Source organism: Pteropus alecto, unplaced genomic scaffold (genome assembly GCF_000325575.1).
Source record: "Pteropus alecto unplaced genomic scaffold, ASM32557v1 scaffold45, whole genome shotgun sequence".
NCBI classification, from domain to species: Eukaryota; Metazoa; Chordata; class Mammalia; order Chiroptera; family Pteropodidae; genus Pteropus; species Pteropus alecto.
Window position 1 is genome coordinate 32,895,323 of NW_006442491.1, and position 15,943 is coordinate 32,911,265.

The 15,943-nt window shown below is 49.2% G+C and overlaps 1 protein-coding gene across 7 annotated transcripts in view; it reads right to left on the reverse strand.

Annotated features, from left to right (window-relative positions):
• The window catches only part of NFATC2 (nuclear factor of activated T cells 2), a 145,666-nt gene that overhangs the window by 54,903 nt on the left and 74,820 nt on the right, over positions 1-15,943 (reverse strand). For all 7 annotated transcript variants that reach the window (XM_025039982.1, XM_015597190.2, XM_015597193.2 and 4 more), the window contains exon 6: positions 4,442-4,582. In XM_025039982.1, coding sequence (XP_024895750.1) covers positions 4,442-4,582 — 141 coding nt within the window. The remainder of the gene's footprint in view (positions 1-4,441; positions 4,583-15,943) is intronic.

A 15,943-nucleotide genomic window follows, 5' to 3' on the forward strand; every position in this document is an offset into this window, starting at 1 on the left:
ACCGAGCTTTTTCTAACTTAAGAAACGCCATGCTGCCCCCCCCACCCCCCGCTGCCCTGTTTTTTCACCGTTCTCCAATTTGTCATCCTGCTGGAGTGGAAACCACCAATTCCATTTCGGTCGACGGCTATAAAAAGAACGTTGGAGCGGGTGGTGCCGATGACCCAACGTGGGGGCTAAGATTAGCCCAGGAGGCTGTCACCTTTCCTTGATGTGAGAACCAGCTGGGGTTCCCCTTTCCTTGGAAAACTTCAGCTGTTCCACTCCACCCCGCCCCACAGCGCCCTTGCCGGCCAAGCTGTCCATGGAGACGGGAACGGGGATGCGTTTTGGAAAAAAGAAGTTAAGCAACAGGGATTCCCCGTGCAGAAGGAGGCCCTGGGCTGGGAAGCGAGTTTTTTGGGGTCAAAAGAGCAGGACCAGCTTCCTGCAGAGGCAAAGCCACCTGCCTGTCTGTCAGAGCCATGGGGAGCCAGGCATCCCACTAGGAAGCCCGCCTCTTCTCTGGGGGTTCAGAGGCATCTCTGAGGCCCCCACTTTTCTGCTGGCATCAACCCAGGAACCACAGTCACCTCGGATTCTGTAGTTAGACGTGAAAGGGTTCGAACCGCATCCTCTCGACCCAATGACCCTGTGAAGAATTCAGGGCTCTTTGTCACCACAAAATGGTTCAAGTCGGTGGCTCAGAGCAGCTGAAAGGTCTTCAGCCAGTTAACCTGATTCTAAGCTTTTTCAGAGTAGAACAGCTAACAGTCAAGGGTGCAGACGCCGGAGCCAGGCTGCCTGGGGTCAAACTCAGCACTGCCATTTACTAGCTGTGTGATCTTGACTAAGTTACTTAATCTCTCTATGCTCAGTTTCTCATCAGGAAAACTGGGGGAAAGTAGCTCTCTTGTAGAGCTGTCACGAAGAATCAGATTAGTTAATATGTATGAAGCGCGTAGGGCAAGGCCTGGCACACAGTTTATTATTAAACCTATTACTGTTTTCAAAGTCTCTTGGTTCCATGAGATAAACTCAAACTCCTCTCTGTCCTACCACAGACTAAATGTAATAATAACAGACGCTGACATTTAATGAGCATCTATAATGCGCCAAGCTCTATGCAAAGAGCCTAATCTGTATGATGTCATTTAATCGTCTCACCTCTTGAGAGAAGTAAATCATCTCTATTTTCACAAAAGAGGAAATATTGGCTCAGAGAGGTAAAGAGACTTACCCAGGATGACACAGCTGCTAAATGCAGATCATGGATTCGAACCCAGGCCATCTGACTTCAGAGCTTGTACCTGTGACCGCCATAGCACGCAGCCCTGCACAGCTTGCCCTGCCCAGGCCAGCCCCCGGGGCAGTGTGTGTAATATAAACCATGTACATGGCCTAAGCTATGATAACGCTGGAGAGACCATAAAAACAATAACAGACATTCAGTGAACACTCCCTCTGCACCAAGTCCATGCCACTCATTTATGCATTTAACTCCAGGACGAAAGGATTGTTACTAACTCATTTTACAGAGATGGAAGTTGAGACCTGGGGAGGTAGAACTACAGGACAATGCTGGATATGATCTCAATTAAGTGCCCTGACTTCTCCAAGCTCAGCCATCTGCCTCCCACGGATGCCGGGTTCGTGGAGACAATAGGCAGAGGGTGGCAGGCGAAGGGCCCGCCCACAGGTGAATTCGACCATAGGGAGCTGTTATTACTGCTCTTTCATTAACACGTAACTTTGCAAAGTCCAAACAGGCTCTGAGCTTTCCTTCCGGTAAGATGTAAACTGTGAAATTTCTTCCAAAACCAAGAGAAGGCTAGAGAGTAAATGCCATTCATTCATTCATTGTCCCTTCATTCGACAAACACTTAACTGATGCCCTTGACTAGCTTCATAAGAATGTGGACTCTCTGGGCAACTGAAAGCCGCTGGCTCCTAACTCCAGGAGAACTTGGTAGGACCTGGCCTCCGAGCCATCCCTGCACAGTTCCGTTGGCCCTCACAGACACTGCCGACCTGCACGTGGATAGATAGCAAGTTGTCTGTGTCTTATTAGCACTTTTCCCTGCTAACATGGCGTTTTGAAGCCACACACTTCCTGTGAAAGTCAGCAGAAGGCCAGCAGGATGGTTTCCCAGTACAGAAGATGCATTGAAACCGGAAAGGCTAAAGCTTCCCTGGTCACTGACCGTTCATGCCCCTCTCCTGCCCAAGAACCCATCTTGACTCCCTGTGACCGTACCATGTGCAGACCAAACCAAGGCCACGTCTCTACCTAGCCCCGGGAGATCTCTCTGCCCTGGCCTCCTCCTGCCCATCAAAGCATTTCCCAGTGTTAAACAGTGCCTATTTCAGCTACGTTGGTTTGGTCTCTGACTTACCCGAGCCTCACAAATTCTTGCTATAGAGAACATTTTACATTGTTCTACCACCTCAGAAATATGCCTCCCCCCAAGCTGCTCGAAAACATGCATGCCTTCTCGAATCCACTACACCACATACAGGAAGTAACAAATAGCGATAGCCACCATATGCTGTGCACTTACTATATACCAAACATTTTATAAGTACTTAACATGTATGAACTCTTAATCTCATGACCATCCTATCAGATAGGACTGCCATCTTCCTTATACAGACAAGGAAACTGTTGATCAGAGAAGATAAGTGACTTGCCCAAGGTCGCACAGGTCGGCAGTAGTGGGATTGAGTTTTGAACACAAGCAGACTGGCTCAAGAGTGTGAGTTCCCATCTAGCTGACAAAACGAACGTAGAAGACGTTCCTCACTGCATTACTTATAATAGCGCAGATGTGGAAGGAGCCTAATGCCCAATAAAAGGGCAATGGTTAAATAAAGTGTTGGATGACCATATGATAGAATACAATGCATCCATTTAAATGTCTGTGTTCCTAACCCCTCGCTACACCACCGCTGCCCTTCAAACTCACTGTGACCAACCATGTGCCTTCTAAACCACTCTCAAACCCATTCATCCGTCTCCAGCTCCCAATGCCACAGCCTTACCTAATGCCTTTTTCAATGCTGCCTTCTACTGTGCTTTCAAAGTGTGCGAAAGCAGTTCCCATGTCCTGGTCACAGGGCCCATCCCCAGAGGAGGCTTTATGTGAACTGGGAAGAAGCATCCCTTTTCCCAGACACTCAAGGCTTCCTCCTGTCAGCAGGTGTCTTAGTAATTCACACATAGACGATATATCCAGTCTGAGTGGCAGCCCCCAGAGGAGGTAGCCTTGTGCGGTGCACAAGCCCCACGACCAGACAGCCTGCCTGTTATATTCTCTGGATCACCCTAAGGGTAATAAAGAGACCAACACCAATACCCCTGTGAATGAACCTCCTGAAACCATGCCCATTAGAAAAATAAACAGATAAATAAACCTAAGTCTGGCATCTACAACTATCACATAATTGCATAACCTGATATTTTTCCTACTTCTGATCTTTTTTTTTTTTTTTTCACATCCTTATGGGCAAAACACATTACCAAACAGCGCATAGAAGAAAGAATACACATGGCTGATAAACAAAAACATAAACCTCTCAGAGCAACGGAGTGCAAAGTAAAAATTAGCATCGATTCGGCAACTTTTTTTAATTAAAAAAAAAACAAAACGGCACTTCTGGGAGGGGTGAAACCGTTACTGACACGCTGTCGATGGAAGTTACAGTTTGTAGAGTTCTGGACGGTAACTCGGCAAACGGGATTTAAAACCCTTACGATGATTATCCAAAATCCCACTGCCAGGAATACACTCCAAATAAATTTTAAAAACAGAGGGTCATGTGTAAAAGATTAATTAATTAATCCTAAAAGTACTCAAAGATTAATTGCGATGCTATTGATAATAAAAATATAAATGCCAATGTTTATCAGTTTATGATATACTTGGTGCTATTATAATTGCTTAACATGTAGTAACTCATTTAACCTTGTGACAACCGTCTTGTTATGATCGATCTATATATAGAACATGTAGGCACAGAAAGGTTAGGTGATTTGCCTACGATCACAGAGCAAGCATGTAACAGAGCCAGACGTGAACCCAGGATCTCTGGGTACGGAGCAGGCACGCTTAATCACCACGACGGTTGGCTTCCCTTCTTGAAAATAGTAAAAAGTTGAAAAAGTGTTGTTCTATATGTAAAAAATAATGATGTTAAAGAATTGGGGCTGGGAGCCAACCTTATCATCACAGGAAACAACTCGGGATCAGCTAAAACACACCGGGGCAGGTTCACGCGATGGTGAACCGTGTCAACATCGAAATCACGCGGGACGTGGGACGCCTGTCACAGTGAGTAAAACGAGTGGAATGCGAAATGCTATACAGTGGGATCTGCCCCCAGATCCGCGCCGCTTGGAACAGAAAGACGCTGGCTTTCGCATGGCGCCAACGGACGCGAAAGAGCTCGAAGGCGCCCTGACCTGTGGTCTTCTCCGTGAACACGACTTTCGACTCGGCCGTGAAGTTCTGTCCCGTGAGGATCATCTGCTGGCCCCCGTAGACCAGGCAGCTGTCGATGTCCTGTCTTTCCACCATGGGCAGCTCGTGGGCAGACCGCTGGGCTGAGGGCAAGAGAACGAGAAGTCAGGGGAGGGCACCCCAAAGAGGCTTTCCGATTTCACGGCGACGCGACAGGACACGCTCTGCCCGCCTTGGTCGCCTGCTGCCATCGCTAAATGTGGAACCGTCACCCGTGGCAACCTGACTCTGCAAATATTATGTTCTTGTAAAAGTGCCCCAAGTTGTCTGGGCGAAATTTCTCCTAACCCCACACTTTGTTGTCACGAATCAAGAGGCAGGGGTCTGTCCTCCGATCGAAGGGAAGGCGAATGACAATGGGATATTTTCTTCATTGTTTATGAGGCTGACTTTTCCGTAAGACACTTCCTTGGCTACAGTATACTGTCCTTTTGCCCTTGACGGCAGCAAGCACTCGAAGGGGTCAGGCATGTGAAACTGCAGGACCCTGTTTCTGAACGGTTTGCACGTATTTATCCACTTTGGAATTCATTCCCAGGCCGGACATGGGCTTCCACGCAGCCACGATCGGCCCCCACCACCTCGCTGACCTCCTTTCCCAGAACTCCCCCTGGCCGATGCCGCTCCAGCCATACTTCTAGAACGTTCTCACCGTCCCTCAAACACTCTAAGCACGTTCCTGTCTTTAACCGTGGGCATGTCCAAGTCCCTCTCTCTGGAAGGTTTGCCCTGACTGACCTGTATGGTTCCCTTCCTCGCCTCTTGCAGATTCGACTCAAATGTCACCTCCTTACCCCACCCTTCCACCCCCCCATCCCCCCGCAATGAGAACAGTGGGACCCAACCCCTGGCCGTCTGTCCTTCAGTGTCTCTCTCCCTCTCTTTCCTTTAGGCTGCTTTACCCCGCTTTGCTTTTTGGCAAAGAACTTTCCACTCTCAGATATGCTCCACGGAACTTTATTGGTTCAGGTCTCTCTCTACCCCAACTAGAATATAAGCCCCAGGAGGGAGGGGCTTTGCTTTGAGCACCGCTGGAACAGGGCCAAGAACAGTGCCCAGGGTTTACTAGGAGGAGCTTGGGATGGATGGACAGATGGACGGGTGGATGGGGGCGGATATGGATATATCCGAATATATCTTGACACGCGTATCCATACGTTTCTCAATGTCCCTATATATCTGCATCTTCACCTCTATCCACCACAGTGAAAGACGGAGAATGGGCAGGTGTATGCTGAGCGCTCACTGCAGTGATAGACCTAAATGCACACAGCAAGCTTCTAAGGAAGGAAGTATTAAAATTATTCACATTCGACTGAGGAGAAAACTAAAGCTAAGAGAAGTCAAGGTCACCATCTGGCCAAGGGTAGGTGGTGAGGCTTAAACGTGAACCTTCGAAAGCTGGTCTGTGCAGCTCTGGAGCCCCATCCCTCAGCCACTCCAGCCAGCCATCTTTCCTGCAGGAAAGAATGGAGACCCTCTCCAGCCCCCTTTTCTGGGCAGGGTGAGAAACGGGTCCGAGCCAGCATGAGGGACCCATCTGCTCGGGCCTCCCGGCCTTGGCAGCGTGGGCTGCAGAGGCCGGCCCTCCCCTCGGTGAGTCAGCCTGAGCCCCTGGCGTTCCTCCCGGAGCCCAAGAACTGGGCGCAGGGCCAGCCCTTCCTGTGCCAGGGGCCTGCGGACCTCCCCATCCGGAGCTGGGGCAGCAGCCGTGTGGGGCCCGAGGTCCGAACCTAGCCCTTCCCTCCTGGCCGGCCTGGGCCTCCAGGTGGCGAGCACCCCCCCTCCATCCGCCCTGGAGCCACGTTGAAACGAGCTCTTTCGGGAGCAACCTTGCACTTGGCGACATCTAAGGAGTCTGTTGTGGACCAGCCAGACGCTCCCAGACATTTCACTTTGAAAGTGCAACCCGACAACTCACAACAATCCCCTGACAGTCTCCCCATCCTCGCTCCGCCCGGGCTCCCTGTTCTCAGGGACCAGCCAGCCAGCGCTGTTCCCGGGGGCTGCCTGTCCACAGAAGCTAATTTCTCCCACATGGGCTGGGTTATTAAACCTTTCTTTCAATACAGGAGTTTTGTGTGACTTCCTAATTGAGCTCCTACAAATGGAGGTGTATTACCAGTGAAAACAGCAGCCACATCGCCTGGAAAAGCAGGTCCTGGCTTTTAAGCTCTGCCTTTGATGAGTTTGGGGGGCAGCTGGGGGCACGTGGACCCAGGGATGGGTGGGGAGGCGGTAAGAGCCATCTGTCCCTTTTCACAGGTGGAAAGCCTGAGTCATCGCTACTGGTCAAGCTGGCCAAGGGCTCACAGCCAGCCAGGCCAGGGGCTGGACGTGGCCGTGAGCTCTCCCTGCCGGCCTGGAGTCTGGCCTGGCCAGCCACTCTGTGAATCACTGTGCATTGCTGTGAACACAACTTGTCTATTTCCTAAAGCAACCTCCCGTCAAAGCCTCACAGTTTTAAGCAACCAGTTGACTCTTTCTTTGCCAAATCTGCATTTCCCACCCCTTCTCCTTACTTAAGGAAAACTATCTTTTTTAATGAAAATTTAAAGAGAACAATGAGAGTCCAGTCAGGCTTCCTGCAAGCTTTTATCCGTACTCCAGTCTTACTGCTCAAAGTGCTGGCCAGGAATGGTAGCACCCCTGGGAGCTAGTTAGAAATGCAGAACCTAACCCCGCCCCCACCCTCGACCTGTTAAACCCAAATCTGCATCTTAACAAGGAATCCAGCGGATTCTCAGTGTACGATCTAGTTGGAGAAGCACTGCTTAGCTCTGGCTGCGCATGCGAATCAGCTGGGGAGTTTAAAACATGATGACTTCCCCCAGGCCCTAAGTCTAGAGCAGGGTTTTTCAACCTGGTCACTACTGACATTTGGGCTGGGTCATGCTGCGTTGAGGGGTTGTCCTGTGCACTGTAAGATGTGGAACAGGATCTCCGGCTTCTACTCAATGGATGCCAGTAGCATCCCCTCCCTGCGGACAGCCGAAATTGCCTCCCTTGGGGAAGAGGCAGCCAAAATCGTCCCAGGTTGAGAACCACTGTTCTGGAGATTCTGACTTCAATGGTCTGAGCAGAGGACCCCAGCACGATTTTTTTTTTTTAAATCCTTAATGATTCCAATAAGTCACCACAGGTTTTATCTGAGGTGCTGTCTCAGCAGGATAAGACAGGACCTCAGAAGCCACAGGAGCCTTCTCGGTTTACTGCTGTTTGGGCTCTGGGGTTAGAAAGCCATAGTTTCAAGTCCTACCTCTGCCACCTCCCTGGTGTGTGACCCTGGGCAAGTCGCTTCACCTCTCTGAGTCACGGATGCCTCCTCTGTAAAATCCTAACAGGCTGGGGTCGGGGAAGGGGTGAAGCGGAATAAGAGGTAAAAACCTCCAGCCACACACATACACTAGAGGTACACGAGTATAATGTACAGCATACAAAAAATAGTCAATATTGCAATAATTTTGTATGGTGACAGATGGTTACTAGACTAACTGCACTGATCACACAGTGAGGACAATAAATGTCAGATCGCTATGTTGTAAACCTGAAGCTAATTTAGTGTTATTTATATTATTATATATTGCCAACGATACTTTAATTTTTTAAAAAAAGTAATAATAGAAGGCAAAACATGGTGGAATAATATTTTCATTGTGCTTAAGGAAAATAATTATCAATTGTGGACCCAGACAAAATATTTTTTGAGAAAGAGGATAAAATACATCATATAAAAAAATAATAATAAAATCCGAACAGTCCCTGCCCTCTGCATTAAGCACGTGGACATGGTCAGCATATATGCGGTAAAACATCTAATATCAATAACCCAGATATCCATCAATGGATGAATGGATAAACCAAATGTGGTCTATTATATTACAGAAATACCACTCAGCCAACGAAAAGAATGAAGTACTGATTCATGCTACAATGTGGATGAACCCCCAAAACATTATGCCGAGCAGCAGGAGCCAGACACAAAAGGACAAGTGTTATGTGATCCCCTTTCTGTGAAATGTTCAGAACAGGCGAATCCAGTGAGACAGAACGTGGATGGGTCTGGGGAGTGTCTGCTAAGGGGTCTGGGGTTTCCTTTTGGGATGATGAAAAAGTTCCGAAACTAGAAAGTGGTGGCAGCTACACGACATTATACTAATGAATGTGCCAAATGCCAATGAATTGTGTACTTTAAAATGGTGAATTTTGTGTTATGTGTGTTTGCCACAATTAAAAATATATACATCTAACATAAGACAAAAACACGTAGCCAGTGCCTAGCACACAGTAACCGTTCAAGAAACCAGTCTCCACTACCAATAATTTCAAAAGCCTCTTTCTTCCTTGCTCGGCCATTTTCAAAATGTTTTCTCATTTGTTATCTATCTTTCTGAAGCCTTAAACCGCAGCCCTAGTGGATAATCAAGGAAAACACGATGATTGCCATTTTACAGGCAGAAAAACAGACACTCAGAACTCAGCTTCTTCGGGGGGGCAGCTCCTGACCGGGCGAAGCCGTCACACCAGACAAACCTCTGTTCCACTCCAGTCCCCCACAAGGGGATCCCTGGGCGGGGCTTCCCAGTTCTAAACCTCAGTTTTCTCATCTGAAAAATGGGGCTGTTCATGGACCCATCTCACCAGTACTGGTGAGAATTCAATGGGAGAATTCACAGAAAGCGTGTTTGGATCAATCAATAAGGCAGCAAGTTTAACCAGACTGAAAGCTGTGGGTTTCTTGAGCAGTGGCGTGTGCTAGGCACCGGCTAAGTGTTATTGTCTTATATACTTCAGCAAATGTGTGCTGACCACATCCACACGTCTACATGTTACTGCTCTCGTCACTGTTGTCTGTGGCGGATCCCAAACCCTAACCCAGGTTTCTTGAGCCCGACTGCCAGCATTTCTCAGCGTGAGGTCCCCTGGTTGGGGGAGGCGCTTAATGAAAATGCAGACACCCAGGCCATACATACCCCTGACCCACTGCTCTTGAAACTTTTAGAGGAAGCTGGACATTTGCATTTGAACAATCTTTCCAGGTGAGTTGTTACCCACATTTGTTTGACAGCCAAGTTCCACACTTAAAAGGCTACCTGAGGACAAGGGGACCTCCTCCAGGGGAGGCCCTGGCATCCTCAGAGAGCCCAGAGGCAAAGCAAACGAACCCAATTAGCCTCTGAAAGAGGAACTGAAGAGAGGCAAACAGCAACTAAAATTATCCTCCTGGGGTCCAGTTCCCTTCTGCCTCTCTGATGCAACCTCTAACACCAGTGGCTGCTGACTGGGGTGACAGCACCCAGCACCTATGGGAGAGATCTCAGAAAGCCACTGGGCCTCCCAGCCTGCACCTCCACCAGCTCCCACTGACCCCCAGATCAGCTTTTCAATCATCAGAGATTCTGGGCCATCCACACCACATACGCAGGGGCTCTGTTTTAAAGCCATCGTGGGCCTCGCCTGTGGAGAAGCCTAGACCTTCGCTCCAGCTTGAGTTTTGAGGTGGCCCTCGCCAAGAGATTTCCCCAGGCTTCCCTCCTGCCCCCGGATTCTGGCACATCATAAAGCGACTTGAGGCTCCTGTGTTTTATGAGCTCTGAATCAACAGGGCGCTGTTGATTTAACTGGTTTGGGTGTTTGCTCTTACCAGCAACAGCGGCTGGTGGGGAACAGGGCTACAAAGGCTCAACAGGGAGAATACACTGGTGCGGGGTCCCCCAGGTTGGCCTGAGTCGGCCTGGAAATGGGACATCACGGCCTGACTGTCTGCAGTTTGCCCAGTCATAGGAGAGAGGTGGGAGAGGCTCGTCGGGGGAGTTCATTTGTGCAGAGTGGGTGGGTTCTGCCAATAACAGCGAATAATTACAGCTGCCACAGAGAGTGCCTTGGATTCTAGGCACCTCACAGATACCTTTTTGTTTATATAGATGATAAAACACACACAAGATGAGGCAATTTAGGGTGGCGGGTAAAGGTATGAATGCTGCTGTGTAAGGACCCAAGTTCAAAGACGAGCTTGATGACATCCAAGCTTAGCGACCTTGGGCAAATCCTTTAATCTCTGTGCCTGTTTTCTCATCTGTAAAATGGGAATAATCAGAGTTCCAGCCTCACAGGGTTGTTTGCAGATTAAATGAGCTCATACGTGGGACATGCATGGGACCTTGTCAGGGCTCAATGATTGTTAGTTGTGTTTATTTTTATTGCTAAACTTCTAAAGGCCACAAAGCAGGAATTATTCTCATTTTAGAGCTGAGGGCACTGAACTTCCCAGAGAAGGGACATGTCTGAGAGAGCTCACAGCTAAGTCAGGCCAACAGGCGGATTTGAACCCAGACTCTGGGATCCTACTCTCCAAAGGGGATGCTTTTTAGTAAAACAGAGAAGGACCCAGTGGGAAACACCGGCCAGGCCAGGTAAGAAGGGTCCTCCCGTCAGTCGCTTTCTGGCTTGAGCACTGACCACCCCTGGCCGCAGCACTCCAGCTGCTGTAAACCCATCTTGTCTCTTCATCAGGCCCCTGTCCTTGGCTGTGAGCCTGGCTTGGCCCAGAACACGGTGCTGACTCAGGCCTCGCCTGGGAGGGGCCACGAGTAGGGCCAGCAGACAGGCCAATTAGACCCCTCAGCCACCGCCCTGGCCATTTCTGGGTCAACTCTGGATGTGGGAGGGTGGGACAGAGGAACCAATTCTCCCTGAGCATGGGGTTCACCTCTGGGAGGGACCTGTCAACATGTATACCACGGGAGCGGGGTGCAGGGTGCACGAATGCATGGGGTCTGTGGTGCATAAGACCACCTGCTAGCTCTGAACTTCACGGGGCCTCACTGGCCTATCTGGCCTATCGTCTCACACAATCCAGACTGCACCAGGTCCCTAGCCGGAGCTATTATTTTTCTCTCCTGTCCAGGGAATTACTACACCATTCCAATGTGCTAACAGGCATCCTCATCAGAATATTCCCACAGATCTCCATATCACAAGGCCTGTCCAGAGGGCTCCACAAATCCCCATTCGACTGATGAGTTTCTGGGTCACTAGGGGACCCAGGCAGCCCGGACAGAGAACAGGACACAGCTTTAACCCCCCAGCTCTCTGCCTGTCCATTTCCAGTTATGTGACCTAGCAAATCACTTAACCCTTCTAACCTCTACCCGCTAGAACATTAGCTCTGAGAAGGTAGCATTTCATGCCTCAAACGCTCACTGGCACAAGTTGATGCTCCATAAATATTTCTGAATGAATAAATGAATGAATGAATGAATGAATGAATGAATGGAGTCTTTAAGATGAGTCTTCTGAGATTATGATGAGGATGGAAGTAGTTAATATATGTGACAGCTGAACACACCGCAGATCTTCAATAAAGGGTAGCTTTGCCTTCCATGCTCCTGCATAACTAGCTCAGGAAAGCGCCGTAACCACAGGGGTAGGTAACCAAATCAATCAGCAGAGAAGCCACCCCAATCCTGGGATCCCCTAAACCCAACTTTCCTGCCATCACCAGCTGGCTCACCCATGACATGGGCCAGATGGCCATCTAGGTTCCTTGTTAACAGCAGGGTGTGCTGCTGGCTGCCAGCTCACCTGAAACAATTAGTGTTTGTTAAATCCCACACCTGCCTCTTGCAGTCTGGGCTGTGGTCCCTCGGCAGTGACAGAGTGGCAGCCAGAGGAACGTAAGGTGTGCCTTGGAGAGCTACAAGGAGCGTCGCAAGCAGGAAAGTATGAGACACACCGCAACAGAGGCACTGGAGTTATGCTATTGTGATGAGACAGGCACTATTATAAACCCACTTTATAGACAAGGAAACTGAGGCACAGAGGACTGGACAGCTAGGAAGCGACAGAGGCAGGATTCGAACCCAGGCCTACGGCTACTAACCAGCACCCTACATTGCTTCTCCCCATCATGATGACGACTGCTCTTTCTGAAATGTGGCTTCTTAGTGTTTAAAAGCCACCTTGGAGAACAAGGGCTGACAAAGGCCTGGCCTACCTGCCCTCTGCCCAACGCCCAACTTTCCCCCAAGACTCACTGCTACAGGTTCTCGAGGGAGACACTATCGCTCTGTGGCCCTCCAAGGGATGCTGAGCTGGTTTCCGGTTTACAGGAAATGATGTCACCCTTTGGGGTTCCAGCCCACATTAATCTGTTACTCATGATGTAGCTTAACCTTGGTGTCCTGAGGTCCAGCAGGATGTGGATGTCGCAGCTGCCTTGGCTCCTTACGACTTCTTACTACTTGTGTGACCGAGGCCAGTTACTTGCCTTCTCTGTGCGTCAGTTTTCCCATCTATTAAATGGGAAGAGCCACCAAGTTCGCAGTGTTCTTACAATGACTCGGCAGCCACACAGAGAGCGCTTGACACACACTGGGTGATTGACAGCTGTTCGTTTTCCTTTAGCTCTTCCCTGTTCTGTCCCTCCCGTCCCCCTTCTGCCTTCATTTGGTCTTCGCGTATTTATTAGCATCTACCGTGCGCCAGGCACTGTGCTAAATGAGTTTTAGAATATAAATCGCATCCGGTCAGTCCCCTACTTAGAATTCAAGCCTTTCCATGTCACTTAGAATAAAACCCAAAGTCTCCAGCTTCCTCTCAGGCCTCACTTTTTAACCCCTGGCAGCTTCCCTGGCCCCTTGTGCCTGCCTCAGGGCCTTTGCACTTGCTCTACGCTCCAGCTGGGCCATACTCGCCCGTCACTCAGGTCCAGGCTAAGATACCATGTCTTCAGACGGGTCTTCCCTGGTCGGCACGACTCAGGCTGCCGCTCCCCACTCCCCGCCCCAGTCACCAGCACACGGTCCTTGTCATTTTCATCATGATGCTCAGCTCTGTTTGAAATGATCTCTGCTTGCTTATTGTGTGTGCGTTTTCCCCACTAGAATGTGATCTCCACGAGTGCTAGGACTTTGTTTTGGTCTCTGCTGCATACCCAGTGTCCAGAACAGCTTATAATGCACTCCAGATAGAGTTTTAATGGAAAGAGCGAACGTTAAGGAGCCCACAAGAATGACGTGGGTCGTTTGGCTCCTGGCGGGGGCTGATGGACAAGACTGGCATCTCTGATTCACGGAGCAAAGTGCAGCCAAGATGGCGGTCTGGTCTCACTCAGGCCGAGGATTCTCACAGAGCAGCCCTGGGGGAGCGAGGTGAAGGAATACAGCAAAGAAGGTGAGGGAGGAACAGAGGGTTAGGTTTTCTAAGCTCTTGCTTTCAGAAAAAGGCACAGGAATCAACGGAATTTCTCCGTGGAAAACAGTGGACCTCGGCCCTACCTCGTGCCGTGCACAAAGAATTAATCTGAGATGGATCGTATCCCTAAACCTAAAAGCTTCAAAAAGCTTCCGGAAGAAAACGTAAGAGAATATCTTTGCTACCTTCGGAAAGAGGGAGATTTGGGGAGGAAATGCAAAGAGCACTAATCTCAAGAGAAAAGAAGATGATAGAGACTTCATCAAACTAAAATACCGATGCTCATAAGACACAATTAAGAAAATTAATAAGCAAGCCACAGACCAGGGGGAAATGTTCATAACACATATATCTGACAAAGGACTCATGTCCAGAATACATTAAGAACTACTGCATATTAACAATGAAAATATGAGTAACCCAACAGAAAATGGGCAAAAACGTTAAACACACTTCTCCAGAGAAGACAGAGTCAATAAATGCATGAATCACATCTCAGAGCCATTAGTCATTTGGGAAATGCCAATCATGCTAATTAAGCACAATGAGCTACCTTTTTACACTCAGGAGAATGGCTGCAATTAAAAAGACGACCCGAACCCAATATTGGTGAGGACATGGCGTCAGTGGAACCCTCATACACTCTTCTATGGAGTAAAAATACAAAAACTGAAAAACGTCCTCGCCCTCTGACCCAGCAATCTCATCCTAGGCATTTACCCAAGAGAAATGAAAATATTTCTCCACAAAAGGCCTTGAAGCAGACTGTCTATAGCAGCCTTAGCCGTAAAACTCAAACCCCAGGAACAACCCAAATGTCTATCAATGGTAAATACACAATCGTTATAGTCATGTGATCAGATACCATTCAGCAGTAAAAGGAAAAGAACTACCAAGTCACATGGTGACAGCGACGGATAGCAAGACGTCAGGCTGAGCAAAGCAGCGGACACAAGAGACCACATTCTGCATAATATGAACTTCCATTATAAGAAGTTCTAGGAGAGGGAGAGCTAATCTATGGTGATAGAGATCAGAACAGCGGTGGCCTGCGTGTGGGGGACTGGGGAGGAGACATGGACCGAAGGGTGCGAGGGACCTTTCAGGGATGAAGGAAATGCTCCGTGTCTTGTTTTGAGTGGTATTTACACAGCTACATGCATTTGTCCAAAACCACTGAACTGAATGAAGACTTACAGCCTGTGCAAGTTACCGTATCATAATTATCGCTCAGTAAAACATTTACGCCAAGAGATTAGAAAGAGCACGTGAGAAATCCATATTCTGTTCCATGCCCCAGACCCAACCCCCAATTTCTGCAAAACCAGCAAAGTGAATACATATGCTGTGCTCTCAGTGGGCACGGTTTATCGGGAAATTGCTTTAGGTGTTTTCTGAATGCAGTGAATGGAGAGGCCCCTTTGCAGGGCAGAGACAAACCCCACGGGAAGGTCCTCAGGGGACAAGGCATCTGCACCTATGGACGACTCTGTTCCATCTCATCCCTGCCTTTCTCTCCCAGAGGCGGCCTGGAGGTGCTTGTTTGCATGCTTTCATTTTTTTTTAAACAAGCATTCTAGAGACAGTTGCTATGTGCCAGGCCCTGGCTAACACCTGCTGGTCCCTACCCTGACACAGGAGAGACTGACAAGTAAACTGGCTTGTCAGAGCAGAGAGAGGGGATCCCGGGTCCTATAGGGTCAGCGCCATCTATGTAGGGATGGACGGAGGGGTGGGGCAGATGGTGGTGGCGAGGTCGGCAAGCCTTAAACTTGGCTGCACGTCCGAATCCCTGGGGGACCTCTGAAAGTCTCCATGCCCAGACGGACCAATCCATCAAATTTGGTTGGATTCGGCATCATACTTCTTTTCATAACTCCTCAAGTGATCCCAACGTGCAGCCAAGTTTGAGAACCAGTGCCCTGGATGGAGGCAACAGCACGGGCGAAAGCCTAGACGTCAGAGAGAGAGAGAGAGAGAGATCTCCATGGATTTGGGGACTGACAGACGAGAGGAAAGTGAAGTCGCGAGGCGCAGGCGAGGAAGGAGGTGGAGTGGGTGGAGAGCCCCCGCCAAATCTTTCCATCCTCCCAGAACCCCCGAATGTGATCTCATTTATAAACAGGGTCTTCGAAGGTGTAAACAAGGTAAGGATGGGGAGGAAACCTAGTTGGATTACGGTGGGTCCTAAATCCAACTAGAGCATCCTTGGGAGAGATAGAAAAGGGCACACGGAGAAGGCCATGGGA